The following is a 25,436-nucleotide window of genomic DNA, read 5'->3' on the forward strand; positions in this document are numbered from 1 at the left end:
AGTAAAGCTTAACATGAACCTAAGACTCATAAATGATTCTTCGGAATGATAATTACATATTTATGTTATGATAGCAATATGTTTTTAACACTTATGAAATCTTACATCTCCCTTATAATTTTTCTTGACTACTTTGCAATAGACTCTGCTTAACCAAGAAAGAATTGTTTCAAGACAAGAGGAGCTTGGTGAGTAAATGACAATATCTCCACAAAGAGATGCTAATGGGATTATTTTGAACCATGAACTAATAAATCTCTACGTGCGTCTCATGGTTTTAAGATATTATGCTTCTGGTTGTACAGTCCTACTAAACAACAACAACAAAATTTTTGTATGTAACTTTTCTTGTGCAAAAAAGATTAAGGATCTTGGTATATAGTTGTTCTTATGCAGAGAGGGTATTCAAGACCCCAGAAAGTAGCAACCATGTGTAAATTAGATGGGCTTGACCATGTTCTAGGTCAGGAGACAGAAGCCAAGATGAAGACTGCTCTGCAGCATCCCTTCCTTCACTCAACACACAGAAGGGAGGATCAAGAGGCAAGGTTATTTGCAGCACCACTTATAAATGTTCTGCTCTACATGCAGCACTGGCAAGTTGCATTACTTAACAGCCCAGAGATCAGTGGGATCATTTGCTAAACACAAAGGAAACCATACATGTTGGAAGGAAGCATGGCTACTCTAGTGATCACCAAAACTGTTTCAGAGATATGAAGTCATAAGGAACAGAGTTCTATCACAAATACCAGGTAAAAATAAAAACTGTAGCCTCAGAATAATTTTTATAATGGTAGTGATGGGTTGTCTGTATATATATAAATATATCAGTACAAACTATCTTCTACAAACTAACATGAATTGGTTGATTGTGCTTTCATCTTCACTGGTGGCTGGGTAGACCAGCAATCCTTTCCACATCACACATAATGTGCGTCCTCCTAGTAGTGTAGTATCCTCTATTACACTGTTACTCAAAGTGTGAACCTGGACCACTTCTATCAACATCTCTTGGGGTACCTGGTAAAAATGCACACTTTGTGGTCGCATCTTAGAACTACCAAGTTGGAAGAAGCTTACTCCAATTGAAATATGAAATCCAAAGCACTATGGGATTTATTTTACACTTCTCTGTTGCTTGGCCCACAACAAATAGAATGAAGAATGTATATCTCTGTTGCTTTGCACAAAGCAAACAGAATAAGGAGTATATGTATATAAGGCATTACTCACCTTGTGAAAGCTACCATGGAAAATTTTCCTAATCTCAGGTCCTTCAAAAGTAACAGTTTGAAAATCCCCACTGTAGTCATAGTTGAAATATGTTAAGGTTTTACCACCATCTAATCAAAGAAAAACAAAAACAGTTTAGAAAGTATTATAATGGGTAAATAATTTTTATAAAATTCAAGTCAAGGCAGAGGTTGTGTTTAGAACAAAATGATAAGTAAGGAAGGAAATGATCTATAGTCCTTGGGTTGCCCCAGGCTTTCAGTTGGCCAATTAACTGACTTAATCATGTGGTGATGATAGTGAAGTAAGGACCCCTACACGTATTTTTCCTCTGGACTTACTTGCCTATACTCTCATCCCCAATACCCTCCCGGGAGATGGTTGTCTAAAGCTGGGAGTAGAAGCAGAAAAAAAAAGGGAGAATAAAGTTAATCCTATTTTAAGACCTAGAAACCAAACCCTTTGCTTTATTAACCCCTGGAGCAATCAACTTTTCCAGGACATGCAACTTATACCACCCCCAAAGTGATATCCCAATATGACTTTTATTATGAACAAACTAAATCCACAAACTAAATCTTCCTAATCTTCAGGACAAGGAATTACAAAAAAGAAAAAAAAGAATATTTTTTCACTAATTAATTCCTAGGTTACAATTTAATTATTCACTGTGATTTCAAAGGGAATAAATTAGTCTTTTTTTAAAAGATTTTATTTATTCATTTTATTTATTTATTTATTTATTTATTTATTATTTTTTAAAAAAGATTTTATTTATTTATTTATTTATTTATTTATTTGAGAGAGAGAGAAACAGCATGAGAGGGGATAGGGTTAGAAGGAGAAGCAGGCTCCCCGCTGAGCTGGGAGCCCGATGTGGGACTCGATCCCAGGACTCCGGGATCATGACCTGAGCTGAAGGCAGTTGCTTAACCAACTGAGCCACCCAGGCGCCCTATTTATTCATTTTAGAGAGAGAGAGCGTGCAAGAGTGTGACCGTGTGGGGGTGGGAGGGGCAGAGGGAGAGACAGAGAAGCAGACTTCCTGCTGAGCATGGAGCCTGATGTGGGGCTCCATTCCAGAACCCAAGATCGTGACCTAAGCCAAAAACCAAGAGTCAGACACTTAACCAACTGAGTCACCCAGGTGCCTGGGAATAAGCTAGTCTTAATCATTTTGAGAGATTTCTTTGTTTTCAAGTCCCATGTGAATACAGAGTTAATTATTTATAGCCTTTTAATCTACAGCTTTCCTTTAGTTTCAGTATGGATGCAAAATGCTTTCACAATATCATATTTAGTTGTTGATTCATTTCCATGTACTGAGAAGTCCTTTTACAAATACTAGCTGGAGGGTGCCTGGGTGGCTCAGATGGTTAAGCATCTGCCTTAGGCTCGGGTTATGATCCCAGGGTCCTGGGATGGAGTCCTGCATCAGGCTCCCTGCTCGGCAGGGGGCCTGCTTCTTCCTCTCCCTCTGCTGCTCTCCCCGCTTGTGCTCTTTCGCTCTGTCAAATAAATAAATAAAATCTTAAAAAAAAAAACAGCCAAATACTAGTTGGAGATAAGCTTAAATGTTAAATACATTCCTTATCCAAATATGTGAGTTAGCACCTAACAATAGCCACTACATTTTGGTTCCTAGCTTGATTGGAATCCTAAACAAAAAAGGTATTTAGAAAACTCAGTGACATTAACTGAAAACTTGACGATCCTCTTAAATGATTATCATGTGTGACATCCAAGAGCATGTGATGGAGAAGCTTCCTTCACTGGTTCCCCTCATCTTTCCAACCTCCAAACAATGGACTGTCCCAGTCTTCAGACCTATTCTCTTTCCAGACACATATACAATTGCAAATGTATATCCCCATCCTAGAATTCTTCCCAAAATATGTTGCTGCAAATCTGGCATTTTTTCTGGGATATGAACTAGGCATTGTGATATTGCAATTTATAAGAAATATATATTTGGTCATTCAAATATATATGAAAAATACAATTTGGTCTTGGTCCCTGGTTCCTGGCTCACAGCTCCTAAAACACTTGGAATTTTCTGTGATAAGAGCTATAAAGATGTTTTTGTTATGTTAATAAGGTGACTTTTAGAAAGCCCTGTAACCTAAGTGTGGAGGGCTCGTTGCCAAGGGAACCAACCCTGTGATTAGAGGGTTGGAACTTTTTTTTTATGTTATGTTAATCACCGTACATTACATCATTAGTTTTTGATGTAGTGCTCCATGATTCATTGTTTGCGTATAACACCCAGTGCTCCATTCAGTACGTGCCCTCTTTAATACCCATCACCAGGCTGGAACTTTCAATCCCAGTTCTTTCCCGGACTTTGAGGGAGTGGAGAGTAGCTAGAGATTGAGTTCGGTTGCCAATGGCCAGTAATTTAATGAATCATGCCTATTTAACGAAGCCTCAATAAAAATACAAAGGATGAGGTTCAGAGAGCTTTTGGGTTGCTGAATATTTGGGGACTAGGGAGGGTGGCTTGCCTGGAGAGGATGGACCCTCTGTGCCTCTTCCCACATACTTTGCCTTAAGCATCTCTTCCAGCTGGCTGCTCCTGAGTTATATCCTTTTATAATAAAGCAGTAATCTAGCAAACAAAATGTTTCTCTAAGTTCTGTGAGCCATTCTAGCAAATTAATCAAGCCCAAGAAGAGCTCAGAGAAATCTCTGATTGATTAATTGATTGATTTTTTTTTTTTTGGAACCTCTGATTTATAACCAGTCAATCAGAAACACAGGTAACAGCCTGGCTTGCAACTGGAGTCTGAAAGGGGTAGTGGGAGGGCACAGTCTTATGGGACTGAACCCTTAACCTATGGGATTTGATGTTATCTCTGGGTAGACAGTACTAGAACTGAGTTGAATTCTCAGCATCCTGCTGGTATCTGAGAACTGCTTGGTGTTGTGTGTAAAACTCCACCCTCCTCATACCCCCCAACACACACATTGGAATTGGGCCAAGGAACCCAAAAGAAAAATCTTATACTTATCAATCCATGTGCAAAAAATGATTCTTGTTCCTCCCCTCCAGTAACCCTCTGACTCCTCCCACCATCAACTTAGCTCTTCCTGCAATTTTTACTACCCCAGTAATTGTCTCTTTCTGCCTTGCCCACTACTGAATCCCAGAGCCTAGTGCTGGCACATAGTAGAAACTCAGTGAATACATGCTGAAAGAATGAGTGGATGAATGAATGAAACGTTACATAATTTATTGCTAGTATTTACTCAAGGCTTAAGATAAATGAGTTATTCTACAATATACAGTTGACCCTTGAACAATGTGGGGGTTAAGGGCACCAACACCTCAAGTAGTTGAAAATCCACATGTAACTTCTGACTCCCAAAATCTTAACTACTAATAACCTGTTGCTGACCAGAAGCCTTACTTATAACATAAACAGTTGATCAACATATATTCTGTATATTATACGTAGTATGTATTATATATATATTATATTCCTACAATAAAGTAGGCTAGAGAAAATAAAATGTTATTAAGAAAATTATAAGGAAAATACATTTACAGTATTGTACCACATTTATCAAAAAAAAAAAATATCCTTGTAGAAATGGACTCATGCATTTCAAACCCATGTTGTTCAAGGGTCTAGCATACACAAAACAGGCAAGATGGCACGCCATATCCATTACTCATACATGTGTGTGCAAACATATAAATGAATATACTTACTATCTAAAATGACTCCAACCAATGGGTCAGAATTTTTATTTAAAATCTCCCAAAGAGCAAATGGCTCCTCTGGAGTGTCAGGAAGAATCCGGAATAGAAAACTCATTGTGTAGTCAGAGGGCAATCCTTCTGGATGCAAATATCTGAAAAATGGAAAGAAAATAATATTTCATTGCATCCCTTTCAAAAAGTTATTTATCTGATTATGAAAGCAAATGCACTTTAATTATAAAGATTTGGAAAAACAGAAAAAAAAAATAACAGAGGACTATTAATCCCATCCAGAGATGACCACTGTTTTGAGGTGGTACATTTCCCTCCAGTTTTTAAAGAATGCTGCCCCTTTTCCTAGCACCATTTACTACACAGTTTATATTTCCTTAAATATTTTTTAAAAGTATGATATTTAATGTCTGCACAATCTTTTATTGTCTGGCTATTCCATAATTTGTCTAACTGGTCACTTCTTCTCAAACACTTAAGTCATTTCAAAAGTTTCAGTATTATAAATAATGTTTATCTACAGTCTTTTTATAAAACTTAAGACACTGTCACTTTCTACTATAGGTTGTAGTTAGCTGCATTCCTGTCCATGCTTTGTGCTGGGATGCACCAGCTAGATCTACCTTCAAGAGTTAAGAATATATTACTACTGCTGCTGGGAGTGATGTCTGTAGACAGCTATCAAATACCAACTCTCATCAGAGACTGCTCAGCAGAAAGAAGGGCTCTCCCAAGGTCATGCCAACTTTTTTTATGGCACTTGTTTTCAATGACTGGTCTTTGAGGGCATATGAAGCCCAGAGCCTCTCATTCAAATGGAGGCAGCTTCATTTTCAGAACTCCTGTATGTGGGCCACCTGAGACTTTCAGTGAGATTGTTTCACGGCTTGACTTTTCTCCTTCGTCTCATCTCACCTCCTTCTATTCCCTTCCATGAGAGCACATCCACATCAGCTTTCTCGAACACTCATCTCCACCTCTGGATCTGCCTCTGAGGAACCGAGCCTTCTATACCATTTTATCTCTCTCTAACAGTTAAGTGGAGCACTTATATACTTTTAAATTTTTCCCCAAAGCAACAAATATAGCCCTTTACATATATAGGAGCCCCGTAATAGTTATTAAGTGGATAAATTTGAGAACATGGGATTTTAGCATAAATTTGAAAATGAAAGTTTGATTTGCATAGATAAAAATATTTCATTCATTTTGTTTATATATTAGTTCATTCATTCATTCAACAAATACTTATTGTGTGCTTGCTATGTGCCAGACATTGTAATAGGCACTTAAGATACATCAATGAATGAAACCAACAATGTCCCTATCCTTGTAGAAGCACTTAAATTCTAGCAGGGTGAATTATACAGTGTATTAGAAGGTAAACATGCCATTAAAAAAAACAACAAGAAAAATAGAGCAGTTTAATGGGGATTGGGAATGCTAGGATGTATTGTTTTGCAGCGTTAAATGAAGTCATCACCACTGGCTTCACTTAGAAGGCTCCTTGAGAAGGTTACATTTGAGCACAGGTTCATTGAGAAAGTTAGATTTGAAGAAAACCTCAGAAGAGACAAAGACATCCAGCTAGTACAAAGACACCAAAGTGGAGTGTGGCTGGTATGTCTGGAGAATGGACTGAAGGAGACAAGAGGTGAAGTCAAAGAGGTAATAGGTACCCAGATAATGTAGACCCTATAGGCCATTCAAGAGTTTTGACTTTTAATGCAAGGGGAATGGGGAATCGTGGAGATTTTGGAGTGACATGATTTACATTTTAAAAGAATTACTCTGACTGCTACTTGGAGAATAGACTCTAGGAAGGCAAGGGTCTGAGCAGGAAGACCAATTAGAAGCCTGCTGCAATGAGCTTGGGAAGAGATGACAGTGCCCCATATGGAGTTAAGGCAGTGGAGACGGCGAGAAGGCACAGACAACTGGATTCCTTTGTAGAGTGGATGTGGGACATGAAAAAGTCAATTTTTTTTTGCCTGAGAAACTGGTTAGATGTAATTGCCATTAAGATGGAAAAGGTTGTAAGTGAAGCTGGCTCTGGAACGAAGGTCAGCATGGTCTTGAACATGCAGAGTTTGAAATGCCCATTTAGATAGCCAAGCAAGATGCCTAGTACGCCATTAGGTATGCTAGTCTAGTTATGGGGAAATGGGAGGGGACTGGAAATACAAATTTAGGAGTCGTTGGCATATAGATAATGCTGAACACTACTCAAAAGATCACCAGAGAGTGGGTATAGACAAGGAAAACAAGAACGTCAAGGATCCAGACCTAATCCCTCCAGCATGAAGAAGTGGAGGTGAGAAGAGGAGGCAGCACGGAAAATGAACAGCCGGTAATGTAGGCAGAAGCTCTAAAGAGTGTGTGTCCCAGAAGCCCAGTGAGGAAAGGGAATCCAAGAAGAAGAAGTGAGCAACTGTGTCAAATGCTGGTGACAGGAGGAGTAAGATAAGGGCTGGGAGCCTGTGAATGGATTTTGATGGTGGACGGTGCTGTTCACTGGATGAGCCATTTCAGTGGGGTAGAGAGGATTTTCCCTTTGGCAATTCTCATTTTGGGCTAGGACTCCATGGAGGGTTTTTCAAATACCCATTTTAATATTCATCCCTAGACTGTGGAAAAAGAAAACCTGCTAAAAGGTAACACCAGATGTTGGCTCTATCTAAAAGCACATATACTCTATAGGTCAAAGGCATTTTTAACAATTTTCTAGAAAATGAAGCTACAGCTATAACAGCAAATATTGTGCATTATTAATAGAGGTCTACTTATTTCAAATAATATCTTCCCAAATGAAGCACAATAAAATAATTTGGATAGTATTTGTAATAGGCTAAAATTTAATAAATAATATTTTCGAAGAAGCTAGCAAAGCAACTTGTGTATACATTGGATAGATGAATTTATTTTTTTTTAATTTATTTTTTTTTTATTTATTCATGAAAGTGAGAGAGAGAGAGAGGCAGAGGCAGACCCGAGTCGAAGGCAGATGCTTAACCGTCTGAGCCACCCAGGCGCCCCTGGATAGATGAATTTAATACTCTAATACGATCTCTCCCATTGGTCCGTGCACAAGTGCACACTACATCAACATCTGGACACTGAAAATGTTTCACGTTGGAATGTAAAATAGCAGACAACATCTTGAGAGATGATCCCTTGAACCAGGAATTTGCTGTAAACAGGCCCAGGAATCCTATGCGCATTATGAACTATAAAGCAAGTAGATAATGTGGTTTGTACATACATCCAATACTACTCATCCACTACGTGGGGTTGCTGTTGTGACTTCTCAAAAATTAAAAATGAGCTGAATTATTGGCACTGGAATGACATGGTTCAGGGTGTGGGCTCTGGGGCCTGACTGCCAGATGCAAACCCCAGCATTTTCACTAAACAAACCATGTGATCTCACTCAAGTCATTTAGCTTCTTTGTGCTTTAGTTTCAGTATTTCTAGAACTGAGATAATAAGTGAATCTAAGGCATAGAGCTGTTTGGAGCTTTGAGTGAGTTAAGGTGCTTAAATACGTAGAACAATGACTGGTATATGGTGGCGTTGGGTAAAGATCAACTATCTTCATATATTTTTTCAGACTTACAGTTATTAAAGTTCAACTGGCATTATGTGTGAGTCTAATGTTTTTAAACAAAGAAGTCTAATCATTTGTTCTTATCATCATGGAAAATCCTACTGGGAACTATTACAGCATATTTCAAGTTGACATCATTTTCACTTTGAGATACAATAACAAATGATTGGCTTTAATATCTTGCAAGGGAAACATACTTGGTTGGCTGGGAAACCAGGGCATCTTTATGAATTCGGTAACAGGGATACACATTGAAGGTACCAGGCTCCATGGAAACCCCCTCCACAGATGAAAAATCCTTCTCAACCAAACCAAACATTTCCATCATCTTAAATCCTAAAGAGAGAGAAAGAGAGAAAGAAAGAAAAAAAAACCCCAGGCATTTTAGGATTTTAAATTTCAAAATTAGTCTTTTAAAGATAGAAAAAGTCTGGACCTGTTTTGTATTTCCCAAATGTATTTGGAAAGATTGTGATAATGCATACCTGCAAGATCTACGCCATCCTTGTACACCAGCGGGCAGGCTGGGAAGCAAAACAAACAATATAAAACCCCGATTTAGATATTTTCCAAACATACTCTTTCCCTGTCCTGAGAACAGGAAACTAACATAATCTTTGCGGAAGTCAATTGTGAAGGGAATCCAAACCACATGTGGCTATGGTTTTCTGTAGATTCCTAAAGATTGAAATGCTCTCCCTTGGCCTACTACAACCAAAAGGACACGGCTTCCTTCTCCTCTCATGGATCTATTAAAATCTATGGTGGTCTCTTGAGAGCATGTGTTGGGAGTAGTCTCACTTATAGTGTGTCACCCTGATGAGCAGTCTTACTACATTTTGAAAACCATTTACTACAGCTGTTTAGGCAGAGTTGCTTTTAGACATAGACTCTCATCTCATTAGGGAAAGTTTTTATCCACCTAAAACCCTAAACGGGGGAGAGCGGAGGTTTATTTCCAAATGCTCAAAACCACAAAACTTAATGTCTGCATACTAAACAGCTCTGCAAATACATATTCTTTTCTCAGATCAAGATGGGACTCATTATTTAACTGGTATGAAATATTTCAGCCATTAAGCAACATGAGTTAAGTAGAAATTCCAAAGAACTAACTTGCTGAAGCGGTTTCGCAGACAAAAGTAATCAACTCATCTTCAATTTTCTTAAAGGCGTCAAAGTCATCCACAAAGAAGACATGCCGTGAACTGGGCTTGCTGCCAATGCTAACCAACTCTGAGTAATCTGCATCAGCCACACCAACTGCAAAGACGCTGTAACCTGTGGCAGGAGGGGAAGAGAGTTCTGATTATTTTAAACTGCACAAAATACAAATAATGCAATGTAAGACACGTCCCTGTGTTTAAAATGTTGATGAAGGAGGCCTGGTGGGGGTGGATAATTCATGTTTTATTGTCCATCAGAATTCTGCATGGGCACATGCCACCAAATGATAATTATTTCATCACCTGCTAAGCATTTCTCCATTTTAAAGAAAACTCAAGACAGGCAATGCCCCAGTCAGTGCTTGAGACAAAATAGTTGCCATTGGAGGAACATCTTTATGCTATATACTTCTAATAATTATTTTAAGGTTTATGGGATGAAATGTAGTTGAGACAGAAACTTTATCTCAGTTTATTCTTAACATGTAAAACCTGAGGTATTAATAGGCTAGCAGCCTGAGGTGGGTCATGGTTCCATGCTTGGCAAATAAATATTAAACTACTGTTTGCCAGGCATGTCTTAAAAAATGTAATCTTCATGATAATCCAATGAGAATCTCCATTTTACAGATGAAGAGGCTGAGGAGCTTCTGTGATCAGGTTCCCTCCCTGGCCCTTCATAATGGTCCTTTTCACAGTATTGCACTTAATTGCTACAATTTCTTATACAGGGCGTCCTGTATGTAACAAAAGTATTAGAGAAAATACAGCAAAATATTAGATTTGTAACTTGGAACATTTTTTAAAAATCACATTGTCTATGAGAGACTCTGGACTCTGGGAAACAAACTGAGGGTTACAGAAGGGAGGGGTGTGGGGGGATGGGGTAACCAGGTGATGGGTATTAAGGAGGGCATGTGTGGTAAAGAGCACTGGGTGTTATAGGCAACTAACGAATCACTGAATACTACATCAAAAACTAATGATGTACTATTTGTTGGCTAACTGAACATAATAAAAAATAAAAAAATAAAAATCACATTGTCTAGTTAATATTAAAAAAGATTTACATTAAATATTCAGAAAGATTTAGAAACACATTCTGATGGGCCTATAAATTTGTATTCAGAAAACAATGGCAACATTACTATCCGTGGCTTACCATTTGATTGCATCTCCCCGGAGATTTTGTTCACATCATCTTGTGACCTGCCATCAGTTATAACCACGATGACCTTTGGGATACCTCTTCTGGTCCCTGACTCTGCAGTGAACAAACTATCTCGGACATGCTTGATTGCTTTTCCTGAAACAGAGGAAGGCAACTGTTCAATTTCATTCCTCCCCTTGTTTGTTTCGCTGCGGAGGGAAGGGTGGAAGTTCTTAGATCAGTAAAAAAATCTTTTCAAAAAAATCTATATTCTTATGCCTCCAAAAAGTCATTTCAGTAATTATTAATGATGAATTACTCTGGGTCTTTGCTGAGTTTTGCTGTTGCTGTTATTCTTACCTGTTTTTGTATTTCCTCCTTTGTATGAAATACGTTTAATTGCATCAAGAAGGGTCTCTTTGGTGTTGTAGGCATTTAGTTTAAATTCTGTTCTGGGGTCATCAGTGAACTGAACCATTGCAACCTGGAGAGAGACAACGTATTTGTTTTCACATATATAAAGACTTCCTCCAGAGAGCACACACAATGGCATGATTACACCTATGATTTTAATTTCTTTTTTAACCCAAACCACAATTTCCTTGGCTTAAAATTTCACACAGGTTACATAGCAAATCTGACAACACATTAAGGAGTATTTTTTGTTCTCTTTTTTCAGGAAACAGTTTATTTTTAAAAATTTCTCTCAGTCTCCTAACAATCTCCTTTGAAAGTATGTAGACCTTTTGCTTTCTTGTTTGACAGATGGAAAAAAAAGCAGCCTTGTAATTTGACAAAGGTTAGAGAATCCGAGGTGGATTCTTTACAAGGACGGCTTCATGAAACAAACCTGTGAAGTAATTACGACTGTTCCACCGTTTTACACACGAGAAGACAAAGGCACTCAAAGTCACGTGCCTTGCACAAAATCCCAAGGGTGGCCACTGCAGAACCCACAGTTGAAGCCAAGTAAATCCCACCTCAAAATCCATGTTCTTTTTCTTTAAAGATTTTTATTTATTTATTTAGAAAGTGAGCGAGGGGAGGAGCAGAGAGAGGGAGAGACTCTCAAGCAGACTCCTTGCTGAGTGCAGAGCCCATGCAGGGCTCCATCTCAAGACGCTGAGATCATGACCTGAGCTGAAATCAAGAGTTGGACACTCAACTGACTGAACCACCCAGGCACCCCCAAACTCTATGTTTTTAACCACTACAATAAAAGCCTTCCTGGCTTCATTTCCTATAGTTTGCTCTTCTAACAGTGGAATTGGGGGGTTATCTTTAATTTACTGGGATTTTTTTTGTTCGCTTTTCAGAATGATCATGGGAGGGAATAAATACAGCATCTTCAAAGTGCTTTCTTTGATCGTGTGAGCCTTCAGCTGCTACCAGCCTTCAAGGGCCACGGCTGCAGATGTTATCGTCTCCAGGGAACCACATCTGACCCTTCTATCCAAAATAAATTCCTTACTCCCTGAAATGCCTTAGCACTTTATCTATTTTTCTCTTATGGTTCCCCTTATATCCAAATTTTCTCAGCCATTCCTCCATGATACATTCCGAATCCGTTCCTACCCGTGCATCTCCTTGTTACCACCCCTGCCCAGGCCTCCAACTCATCTCTGTGTTGGACTATGGTCTCTCTGCATCCACTCTTACCCGTGTTACTATTCACAGTCCATAAAACAGTCAGAATGACTTTTATTCTCTCCTTAAAACTTTCCAGTGGCAGGGGTACCTGGGTGGCTCAGTCGGTTGAGCATCCGACTCTTGGCATCAGTAAGCTGCTTCCAAACCCAGACTTGTCTATCCTCTCATTTAGGGTCAGATCTGATCGCTATATTATCCATATCAACTGACAAGTAGCCATAACAATAGCGTGGGATAATTTTTTAATGCATAGAATGAATTAAAGATTGTTCAGTTAGCCTTACTTGAGTTCCATCAGCACCGATCTTGTTCAGGGCTCCAACAGTGCTATACAGAAAGTTAATGATCTTATTGAAATTTTCATCTCCAATACTCCAGGATCCATCCACCATAAATACCAGGTCTGCCTTGGCAGCTCTGCATACTGAAGACCAGGAATGAATTTTGAATTCGAGATAAGGGGAAAACAGTAGTTATTACAACCAACAAAGCAGATGATGGTTTCCTTCTCGTAACTACAGCTCTTTCCCAAAGGAAAGGTATAAATCACATTCCAAGCTCTTGCTCATTATACTTCCTGATAATCATTTCTTTCCTGTAGTCAAGGAGAAGCTTGACTTCATGACTGAGAAGTTTTATCAAACATGTAGAATTATGAAAAAAATCAATCTCAGCCCTCCAAAATAGAAAATTAAAGAATAGAAAAATGAAGAACTAAAGTGATTTAGAGACAGAAGTAGCAACAAATACTCTCAAGTACTCACTTATTAGAAGAAAGTCCAAGCTATTACTCTACGTACCCTATTCTCTGCTTATTGAGTCAGTAACTTCAGAGAGATTCTAATTCAGAAGGAAGGCACAGGACATAATGGAAGCAGATTAATCTACAATTTGATATGCATGTGGGCTAAGGCTGTAAGCAAACTTCCAGCCTTGCTCTAAAATTCTGTCTATGCCTTTTTGCCACCCATTGGTACTTGTCAAGAAATGTACATTAATGCTAGCCCAGGGAGACTATTATCAGTAGTTATTACTGATACCAACATAACAAGCAAGAAACACACCAACAAAAACCCACTCCACCTAAAGCACTTTTCAGTAGTCCTTCATTGATGTCCTGTGCTGTTTCAGATTATCTATGCCTGTCTTCCCCTTATTAGTGCGGATCATTATGGTTGACTCTGTTTTATGATGAAACAGATAATTTACTCTTCAATAATCTGAATCTTTTAATCTTAGGCCAGTTGCACACAAATATTCTATGAGATAGTGTGCCTTTCTCCTTTCTTTAGGAAAAAAAAACACTTGGTTTTTATTTTATTCAGTTGTACTTAAAGCTATTCCCTTAAAGCTATTTATAATATAGAATAAACTATCTCCAGGCGAGGTAATAATCCAGGGACAATAAGGATCTGGTAAGGTTGTTGTTCTAAGTTCTGAGATTTATAAAATTTTACAAATTTATGGTTTGAATTTAGAGCTGAAAGGGATCACAAGATCTGCTAATTATAAGCTTATTAAAGAATATCTGGTCCTCTGTTACCAAAGAAAAATGAAATCAAGATGAGATTTCAACTTTGAAATGAGAGCAAAATCTATGTGAATATATACTCAAAATGAAGATTTCTGTAATAAATCAGAGAAAAAATACATCAAAATGCATTAAGGAATTACCTCTGGGATATGAAATTGTGTTCTTAAATTTCTTCTTTGTACCCTTTTCTTCTTTTTAATGTTTGTTTAATAAACAAAACCAAGAGAAAACCTGAACCTAAAATCACAGCATTATCATATTATTCTTTTACCTTCTTTTGCTGGTGGAATGGTCGGAGGAAAAGTAGGTGGTTGAGTAGGAGGTGACTCTGTAGAGAGAAAAGGAACATGGATTAGCCATCACATCTGTGGTGAAGAGAGGGAGGTCATGGAGTAATAATTCTTCAGTAAAGTCAATGATTTTGGCCATTGTCTTCTTGGAGAATATAGTGAAGTTAGTGACTACTATAAATCAGCCACAGCCTGTGAAAACTGCCTCCATCCAACCCCTAAACTCAGACTGAAAGCTTGAAATGCCATTTTGCCACAATTCAGTTTACCCAGCAGGAGTCAATGCAATCAAACTGTCAACTACAAAGTGGTTCTAATGCTGATTTAAGGCAAGACTCTTGCCAACCCATTTCGGATTAGTCTCTGGCTTCTTTCACACATATAATAAACTTCGTTTCTATTCTGCCTAACTAAGGACTGACCATCAATTCTTGTTCAATAGCACTTTCCCCCCCTTCTCACTCTGCATCCCCAGGATGTGGTCCCCAGTGGAATCTAATTTGCTCTCTTTTCTGCTCAGACTCTATCTGGAAAACTTTCAGTTCTGAGGACCAAATGGCAAGACACTGGGAGGCCACCGTGTGTCCAGATCAGTTCAACCTGGATGATGAGGGATGAGATGTTCATGTAATATGCAAAGTGTGATTGGCTAAAGGAACGGGGGATAGTTACATGAGAGTGGTGACTTTCACAACAGTTCATGTGGTAAAGAGCAAGGAAATCATGGAATCATTAGGTAAACATCCTACATGTTACTATATTCTTTTCTTGTTCTTATTTGGCACTAAAAATTTAAGAAAAACTGAGAAAATTCTTTTATCATCTCAGATTAATATGAGGGAAGACTCTTGAATAATTATAGCCATTCCCTCTGAAACAGGTGAGCACCAAATAGCCAGAAAGATCTGAGTTCAGGCAGACTGATTACTTGGTCAGGAATGTTATAAAGGGAATTCCTTCACTGGCAGGAAGGTTGGAGAGATGAATTTTATTTTATTTTATTTTATTTTAAAGATTTTTTATTTTATTTGAGAGAGAGAATGAGAGAGAGAGAGAGAGCACATGAGAGGGGGGAGGGTCAGAGGGAGAAGCAGACTCCCTGCCGAGCAGGGAGCCCGATGCGGGACTCAATCCTGGGACTCCAGGATCATGACCTGAGCCGAAGGCAGTCGCTTAACCAACTGAGCCACCCAGGCGCCCCGGAGAGATGAATTTTAATTTTAAGGTCTCTTTCAATTTTAAGAGGCAATATTTATTTAATTTAATTTAATTTATTTATTTGACAGAGAGAGACACAGCAAGAGAGGGAACACAAGCAAGGGGAGTGGGAGAGAGAGAAGCAGACTTCCCGTGGAGCAGGGAGCCCAATGTGGGGCTCGATCCCAGGACCCTGGGACCATGACCTGAGCCGAAGGCAGACGCTTAATGACTGAGCCACCCAGGCGCCCCTAAGAGGCAATAAAATACAATTATTTGAATAAAATAATTCAACATTTTAAAAAAACAAAGTAACTGTATATTACCAATATAGAAAAATGTTTGAGATTAATTAGTATGTGAAATGAAGCAAGTCACAGAATACCAAGCTATGATCCTATTTGTGAAACATAAAAAAACCTATCAGATACATATGTATCTGATGTATATCAATATATCTCTGTATCTCTATATAGATATAGATTGGATAGATAGATAGATAGATAGATAGATAGATAGATAGATAGATAGATTGATTATGGAGAATTTCTTGAAGGAGAACAAGCTGGTACAAATGGGCACTTGTGGGAAGGAAGAATGGGGAAAGAGGGAAGTCAAAAAAGTACTTTTTACCTTCTGTTCCATTATTGTGAATATATATCACTTTAATCTTTTAAAGGCAATTTTTGAAGCTAAAAAGTGTCAAATGTAAAATAAAAAGTGAGAAATCTTAATACCAAAACTAGGACTGTAAAACTTTCTTGAAAGCACCATAAAATGCTTCTAAAGCCAGATGTATTTATCTTAATATCTGTGGAAGTAGTGGGTCATCTTTATAATTGTCCATCTTCTTTATTGTGGGAAATTGAGGCATATCCTAAGTTCTAAGTCCTAAGAACCAAATCAATGAGAAGCAATGGCAGACAGATCAATATGTTTGGGCAGAACATCTGGCCAAAGACTCTTTTGGGTAGGAAGAACCACAGTGAACTGGTGATATATGTTTATATCCTCTATGTGGCATACAGATGGTCCCTGTCTTCAATATGTGAGGGGCTGTCCCATAGAAGAGGGAGCAATCTTGATCTGCATTGATTCAGAAAGGTGAACTAGAGCCAGTGGGTAGAAGCTATAAGAATACAGATATCCCCAACATAAGGGAAGCACATCAAACAGAGCTATCCAAATTAACCCTGGGTTGGTAGTTAACACTTGTGGAGTTAAGGTTAGGGGACGTTGAAGTAGACCAGGGATTTAAAGGTCAGCAAGTAATGAAAATGAGCAAAGAACTAGCCTACACATTAACAAGGAACAAACTTGAGAGCACATATACTGTATAAAAGAGATAGCAGTTGGTCTCAGCAGATTGGCACCATGATATGTGTGTCCTGGGTTGTCAAATCTTTTGAACTTTCAACAGATTCTTTAAAGCCTGGGAAAAAAATGTATGGCTCAGAGAAAACCTATTTCACGGTGATATCTACCCCGTGGCCATCAGTTTGTGACTTCTAAGAAGACAGCCATGGTGATATAGAATACCTGTTCAGTAAGATATGGGTAGAAAAGTTCCTCAGCAGGTTCTCTTGGATCTTTACCACCACCACATGGGGTTGAGAGAACAAGTGTTTAATTTTTGCTGCTGAGCAAAAAGAAGCTCAGAGATGTGGAACTGCCCAAGGCCACCATGTTAGAAAGGGTCCCAAAGAAGGCTGTTTGACTCAAAATCTTGTGCACCACCAGGTCCCTAGTAACTTCAAAATTATATGATCCTCTAACTATAAAATAGAATTCTAATCAGCCATAAAAAGAAACATACTATTGATACATCCTACAACATGAATAAGCTCAAAAACATACGGTAAGTGAAAGATGCCAGATGCACCTTTGAAATGTCCAGAAAAGGTAAATGTATAAGAAAAGAAAGCAGGGGTGCCTGGGTGGCTCAGTCGTTAAGCGTCTGCCTTCAGCTCAGGTCATGATCCAGGGTCCTTGGATCAAGCCCCGCGTCGGGCTCCCTGCTCCATGGGAAGCCTGCTTCTCCCTCTCCCACTCCCCAGCTTGTGTTCCCTCTCTCGCTGTGTCTCTCTCTGTAAAATAAGTAAATAAAATCTTAAAAAAAAATCACTCTCTCTCTTTCAAATAAATAAATAAAATCTTAAAAAAAAAGAAAAGGAAAGAAAAGAAAGCAAATAGCCTGGGACTGAAGAAGGGACAGAGGAGTGTGAATGAGTATGAAAGAACTCTTTGGGTTGATGGAAATGTTCTAAAATTGGATTGTGGTAATGACTATACAACTCTTTAAATCACTGAATTGTACATTTAAAATAGGTAAATTTTATGATATATAGACTATACCTCAAAACTATATATGCAATATAAAATGTGGAATATTTTAGTGTTAAGAAATAAAATTTTCATATTAGAAAAAAATTGGATGATGCCATTTATTATACTTTCACTGTCTGTTTCTGAAGGTCACACATTGCTGATGATTTCTTCCTGCCTGTGCCAGATGAACTGGAAGACCTATACATAGACAGAACTTTCCAAATGTCAGATATAAGATAGAGGGGCTACCAAGAAAACCCATCGCCCACCACCTATTCAGATATAAAATCCTCAGGGACTTTGAGTCTAAGTTCAAGATACTGAGTTAAGTACACAAATTTCCCCAGAATTCGCTACAATTTTCATGTTTGTGCCTTTACATCAGAAATCCTTGATTAAAAGCCATTCCAAGAAGTTGACACTCTCCTTGGTCTTTAGAACATGTAAAAAGTGCTTTGTTTTAATTTTATACTTTCCGTTTCCCTTCAGCACATCAGATCTGCAGCCAACTTGGAAAAAGTGCAAGAGCCTCTTAAGTAGGCAATAACTTGAGGGTCAGCCATTTGGAACATCTTGGCTCCATTCCCACCTCATAGCTGTGGTAACATGCCATTGTTTGAATGTCAGGACCCGGGCCTTAAACTTCATTTCACACTCTGCATACCACAAACGTTCCTTATGGATATAGATCACAAAAAAAGGTCATTGTTTCAAGCACTTTGCTATCATATGGCCTTACAGTCCTTTGTGAAACATATGGAGGATGGAAAAAACCCCATACAGATGACATCAGTGGGCCACATGCAGTGAATTATGGGACTGGAGAAGAGGAAGAAAACTTGTATTACAGGTATTCCTGGGCAGCAATAGCGAACATTTCTCTAAATGGAATAAAGTTTTTGAACCCAAACAGGATGCATAAAATACTATTTGTCCATGGAGACAGGGATCGGAGAGGACACACTTGACTTACGTGTTTTTTCCATTATGCTCACACTGGGTCCCTCGATCTCCTGAAGCTTTGTGTAAACATTGATTTTATATTCTGAATCAGGCTGAAGTCCATAGAAGCAATGCCTGGTTGTCCCTCCACCCACAGTGGATTCTTGCTTTTTTGTGTCTATAATAAAACAAAACATACATGCATGAAATTTTTAAAAACAGTTATCAGTAGATGATTTGCTTCTAAAATGCTTAATATGCATGGCCTAATCAGATAACTTCAGATTGAATATACTTGTTTAGGTACTGTACCTTTTTCTAAAGAGTTAATACATTCACTGATTTTTTTTTATAATTGAAAATCACATTTTCATTATGTTCAAAAATGAGAATAAAAGACTCCTGAGATCAATGCTTTAATGGAAAATTATTAGCATATATAATTGTGTGTACATGTCATAATTGATCTTTTGGACAGGTGGGGAGGTGAGCATATTTACTTTTTAAAAATTAGAATATTCTTTTATCAACATGAATCTCCAGAACACAGCCAACCAATTACAAATTGACAAAAAGACACATCCTTTTGGCCCCATACAACTTTCTACCATGCAACAAGATGCCCTTCCTGCCAGTGGCCTAAAAATATAGATATGCTGGGGTGCCTGGTTGGCTCAGTCAGAACATGCAACTCTTACTCCTAGGGTGGTGAGTTCAAGCCCCACACTGGGTGTGGAGCTTACTTAAAAAAATAAAAATAAAAATGTAGGTATTGAGTTAGGATTATAGAATTCTAGGCAGTCCTTATGCCTGTGGATGAAGGGGTGTGCTTCCAGGGTCTCAGAAGCTTCATCCACAGGTCCAGGTTATTTTCAGAACAGCCACAAATGCAAGCAAGGGTTTGGAGTGGCGGGGCACCTGGGTGGCTCAGTTGGCTAAGCAACTGCCTTCGGGCTCAGGTCATGATCCTGGAGTCCAGGGATCGAGTCCCGCACTGGGCTCCCTGCTCAGTGGGGAGTCTGCTTCTCCCTCTGATCTTCCCCATCTCGTGCTCTCTCTCTCATTCTCTCTCTCTCAAATGGATAAATTAAAAAAAAAAAAAGAGTTTGGAGTGGCGCTGAGACAGTCAGGAAGTCCCCATAATGCCCAATTTCCTACTTCTCAGCATTCATTTGTAACTGATACTCATGATTTCTTTTAATGGCAATGAAGACTCCTAGGAAGTTCAGAGGAGGCTGGATCCACTCTGAAAATCATTTTCCCTTCTTTCAAAATCATAACTGAGTAAGTAAAACATGGTGCTTCTGTGGCTTAGGGCTCTACATTCTGTAGAACTGTTTTCCAACTCCTGGTTCCAAAGTTCTTTTGGTTCTACCAAAAAGACAGCCATATACAGCCATCTCCACAAAGGACCTTCTCTTTCTTGTCTCCACCATGGCAGAAGCACAAAGAACCTAGTAGACCCAGTTTAACTGTTGGCTACTTTCTTCATTCCCATATTCAGAGCAAGATGGCTTTGCCTTCCTGGAGAAGTTAGTGCTGGCTCTTGGGTCTGGAGTCTAGGGTACTTGGATTAATGATATTCATCATTTTCTGAGGGCTTACTGTGGGCCAGGTTCTGTGCTTTGTATTTCATAAAACAACAACAAGAATGATAATAACCAATATTTAATGAGCTTTTGTCATGTGCCAGGCACTATTCTAAAGATTTTATGTGGATTGACTCATTTGATCCTTATAATATGTATAATTATCCCCAATCTAAAGATAAGAAACTGAAGGCCAAAAAAGTTAGTCTCCTAATCAAGTCCATATGCTAAGTAGCAGAACTGAAATTAAATTCAGAACTCTAAATCACAGTTTCAGAGGATGCTGCTTTAATTTCCACTAATATATCATAAAACAGTGGAAGTTACATGTGTGGTTTTTCTAAATAAAGCAGTTTGAGATCTGCGGAGTGCATATGAAATTAAGCAAATGTGATATCTGGCAGAGATCGGAAGAGGATCCCTTATGATTCAGTGCTTTATTTCTCCACTGGATAAAGCTGCCTCCTTTGGCAGCTTTAATTACTGAAGGGTTTCAAATTGATTTTCTTCATTGGCATAGAGTGTTTCTTTTCTTTTCTTTTTTTTTTTTTTTTTACTGTGTGGATAATTGGTTAAAAGGAAAAAATCACTGCTACTGTGAAAAGAACAATTATTTAAAAAGCTCTAGATTGAGCTTTATTTCACCCATAAGCTGTATCAGTCTACTTAATGCCTTATCTAGCTTTATTTCTAGGAATTTAAAAACCTGTGTTAAAAACTACATTGATTGAATACATTACATATATTATTTAGTGGTTCAAAAGAACTCCTTCAAAGTGTTAGTTGCAGATTATTAAATATAAACAAAATATAGAAAACTTAAAAACAGAACAGTACAAAATATAAAAAATGTCAAATAGTAATTTTTCTATTTTGAATATATAATACCTATTAAATTTCTATCTATATTTTAATATATTTTGGAACAAAACATACATCAATTACAACACACATATATCAGAACAAACATGACATATGTCATTTAAAATTTGTCTGGACAAAATCCTTTTTTAAAAAATATAAATAAGGTTTTTAAAAATATAAATAAATTAAAGCTACTTGTTAAATGGAATTTGAAATTTATTTTTTTATTTTTATGATTGAAAATATAAAGGAGTTTCAAAAGTGAAATTTATATAATCTTTAGTAATATATTTGTTCAGAATGAATTAAGGTCTACTTCAAAAATTTTCTTATCATATATATTATCAAATGATGAAATAAAAAAAGAGTTGTTCAGGTGTTTGTGAAATTGTATCTCGCTATGACAGGAATTTGATAGTAAGAAAATGTTTATAAACTCTGCACTCTGCTTTGCTCACGTCCAAGTTCAGTCTGTGGTTCCCAGGCTCAAGACCCCACACAAACTGCTTCTTTCTAACCTTTACCCACAACTTTGGATCCTCTTGCAAGCTTTTGTGAGTCATCTGGAAAACAAACATCCTATGGCATGGATATTAATCCATCTCCATAAAAGCTTCCAGGAACTCTCCAGGAATCAATTCTAGAAAGTGTTTTTCTGTCATCTCTATTTCTCGTGGATACTCATACACTTTATAGACCCTCGACAATAGAATATAAATGGATTTTACTGCTAAAACAACAACAAAAAAATCTCAAAACATTGGAAAACTGGAACAAGCACTGTAAAATTATTGGGAAACAGTATTGCTTTAATTCCCAATAATAGCAAAGAGGGGTTACATGAATGGGGATGTATCCATGTTGCTTTTGGCATGTGTGATTTAGGTCTACTGGCTTTGCCTTAAAGGAAAACATTCAAACTGATCAAATGATGACTAATTTCCTCAACCCCTTGTGCCAAAAGCAGCGAGTTAATTTATTTTTTTGGAAAAGGGGAAGAAATTCTGTCTTTGTGCCTTCATTCTCATGAAGCAAGGCTGAATATATCGTCTGGGTTATTATTCTGCTGATAACGATGCCATCAGCTTGACTCACCAAAATGTCCTATGAGTACTTACTGAGATCCACAAGCAAAGAATATCCAGGATCCAGAATACTCTGCTGGCATTTTATGATATCAATGCTTCCAATCCCCAGGTCTCTCAAATACCCTGACCAGCAATCATAATGTCACTGCTTCAAAAAGTTTAATCTTGAAAATATGTTTTGTTTCACATGATCTTTTGCTTTGGATATGGTGTCTGGTAAGGTAGGCTCTCCACTATGCTGCCCATTCTGTTTGTCAATGATACCGCAAAACTGGCATTTCAACACCAAAAGACAGAAGACAAGTTGAACGTCCTTTGAAACCTTCCTTATGCAGTCTAGAAAGAAATTCACCAAGTTATGGAGATTAGGAAGGGAATAAAGTATTTGGGACCATGTAGAATCTAAATATGTGAACCTAAAGGGAAATGCTATACCCAACGTTAGGTGCTAAGTCAACTCAAAAATAGCTGGAGAGAGAGACAGAATCCCAGAGCATCTACAGAACTAATGGAGGCTCTCATGGGGTTCTGAGCCACTCAAGACCAACCAAAAGTCGCTGACTTTGGTCTGTCCTACCATTAACCAAAAGCCTACAATTTTAATTTGGCAAGGGGATGAGTGACTCAAACACAGATTTATTTCAGTCTCTCCTGAGAGGACCTCATCCTTCTGGTAACTTTCTTTCTTTTTTTTTTTCTTCTTGGCTATAAAAAAAGTCATAATATTTATATGAGTAGAGGACATCTGTTGTTTTTGCCTGGTTTGCATCTATTCCCTCTTTCTTTGAATCTGTTCTTCCCTACTCTTGGTCTTTATGATTTGGGAAGAACTGAATAACAACCCTCCTCTCCTCCAGATACAGAGATGGGAGGCAACCAAGTTTGACCAGTTTATTTCATGCCCTTGAACTCAATGACAGATTTAGGGGCATGTGACCCAAGCCAAGCCAATATGACTCAGTTCCTGGACTTTTGTTGGAATTATTGAGAAAGAGAAGCTCTCTTTTCACTCAGACTGGTTAAGCTCTTAGCTGGGAGGATGTCATTCTGGATCTGACTGGGGCCAACTCAGAGAATCTGGCTGAGCGTAAGCACAGAGCAGAAGAGAGCAAGACTTGGTCTTGATGGCATTGTTTGAACACTTAGATCCAGATGTGCCTGGTGCTAGACACTTCCAAACTTCCCAGTATATTAGTCAATTAATTGACCCTTTGCTTAAGTTCCTTTTATCTGCATTTCTAGCATTTACAAACAAACCTGAATGATACAGCCTGACTACTTTATTCACAAAAACCTTGGAAATTTGTAGGTATAACCTCAGATAAAAGCCTCAAAAAAAAAAGTAATTTTAGAGAAACTGAAGCCCAGAGAAGTTGACTAGCAATTATGGTTAAAACAGAGGCCTCTCCACTGACTTCATCTCAGAATACAAATGCACACGACCAGACCATGGGGACTATACTATATCAAAAACTAATGATGTAATGTATGGTGATTAGCATAACATAATAAAATAAAATTTAAAAAAAAAGAGAAAAACAACTGAAAAAAATTACTTGTCAAACAGTAGGAATTGGTCAGAAGCATTAAAAAATAGGTCACTCTGGGACAAAGCTTTTCTCTATCACATGGAAGAATTAGATCCCACTTCTCTCTAGTATCGCCTCTTGGGTGGAAGGACTAAAATTTCTGCACAGGCAGCATATGTAGCCAATGGGAGATATTCCAAAGTTAAAACAAAGGGGTCTTTGAAACCATCTGCCTATGGAAGAATCTGCATCTGACCAGAGTCCTTCAAAGGCACCAATCAGGGTAACGGTTGCATTTCTTTGTAAAATAAAGGAACTCAACCTGAAATCAAGCTCATAGATACAGAGAACAGATTCCTGGTTGCCAGGGGCAGGAGTTAGGGTGGGGGGTGTGTAGGAGAAATCAGTGAAGGAGGTCAAAGTGCTAAAAAAAGAAAAGAAACGCAACCTAATTCTTCCCTACTCTATAGAGTAGGAAAACTATGACTTGATCTAAACTATATATTAAAATAAACATACTCCCTACTGCTATCCTCATGCTCCCTCCCCACCCCAACACTCCTCTTTGAGGCTGTGAATTAGAAACTGTTGCTGTCTGTTAATTAATATTATTCAGTTAAACAACTGGATGAATGAGATGCAAGCTAATTGGGCTCATAAATCTCCCAGCTATAAACGCTGATGAAAAATCAATTGAGCAACACTTTGTTCATTCTTGTTTAATTGAGGCTATCAAGGCTCAGTTGAAGAGGTATTTGGAATCCTGGAAACAATACTGAGGGAGTACAAGTTAACTTCTCTTGAAGATAAGAAGGAAATGTAGACTCATATTTTTTTTGCTAACAAAGGGCTTGGCTTCAGAAAGAGCTTTTTGAGGTTTTAGACTACCAGGTCAATGTTATCAGACACATCCATCCCCTATTTTCTGATAAAAATCCCAGTGCTAGTTTGCAAATATGCTAAAGATATTTAATTTAAAAAAGACTATGGAGCTCACTAATTCCATTAATAAAGCCAGTTTTGATATATCTTTTTGTCAGTCTATATAATTTTTATGAAAGACAATGAATATCCATAGGAGCCTATGTCCCTTCATCTCAACTTCTTAAATGATATAAAAGGTTAAAAAAAATTGTGGGATAGTTTGGGAGTGTGATTTTTATCCTCAGTATTTTTTTAAAAGCCTAACAAATACCACTAAATGTCAACCTTTCTATATGAAAATGTGACTTAACTCATTTTATAAAGATATATGAAACATAACTCCTCAAGATTTTATACTCGTTTCTCAAACAATTGCATGGCTTTCATGTGCTTTTGCTTAAACATCCCATAAATCATATTAAATACAACCATGAAATCCTTATGGCTTGTCCTGACTTTTCCTTACTCACTGTTTATTCCAGAATAAAGCCACTCCCATATGTTTAGTCATGCCAGGCTAAAGGGATCCTTATAGGATCACACACAGGGGATCAAGGAATTAGTGGCTTAGCATGTCTGTTGAGACACTGTCTTGGCTGGGGTTGGCAGGAGTCTCTTCTCGTG

The 25,436-nt window shown here is 38.0% G+C and overlaps 1 protein-coding gene across 5 annotated transcripts in view; it reads right to left on the reverse strand.

Annotated features, from left to right (window-relative positions):
- The window catches only part of COL14A1 (collagen type XIV alpha 1 chain), a 214,226-nt gene that overhangs the window by 82,799 nt on the left and 105,991 nt on the right, over positions 1–25,436 (reverse strand). For all 5 annotated transcript variants that reach the window (XM_054512474.2, XM_045895977.3, XM_045895976.3 and 2 more), the window contains 10 exons: positions 18,850–18,996; positions 14,333–14,389; positions 12,812–12,951; positions 11,238–11,361; positions 10,890–11,033; positions 9,678–9,842; positions 9,047–9,085; positions 8,759–8,897; positions 4,952–5,094; positions 1,237–1,346 (listed from right to left, as the gene is read on the reverse strand). In XM_054512474.2, the coding sequence (XP_054368449.1) occupies positions 1,237–1,346; positions 4,952–5,094; positions 8,759–8,897; positions 9,047–9,085; positions 9,678–9,842; positions 10,890–11,033; positions 11,238–11,361; positions 12,812–12,951; positions 14,333–14,389; positions 18,850–18,996 (1,208 nt within the window). The remainder of the gene's footprint in view (positions 1–1,236; positions 1,347–4,951; positions 5,095–8,758; positions 8,898–9,046; positions 9,086–9,677; positions 9,843–10,889; positions 11,034–11,237; positions 11,362–12,811; positions 12,952–14,332; positions 14,390–18,849; positions 18,997–25,436) is intronic.

This window comes from Mirounga angustirostris, unplaced genomic scaffold, assembly GCF_029215605.1.
Source record: "Mirounga angustirostris isolate CCGP_5_RB_7025 unplaced genomic scaffold, mMirAng1.0.hap1 SCAF_4, whole genome shotgun sequence".
Lineage (NCBI taxonomy): Eukaryota > Metazoa > Chordata > Mammalia > Carnivora > Phocidae > Mirounga > Mirounga angustirostris.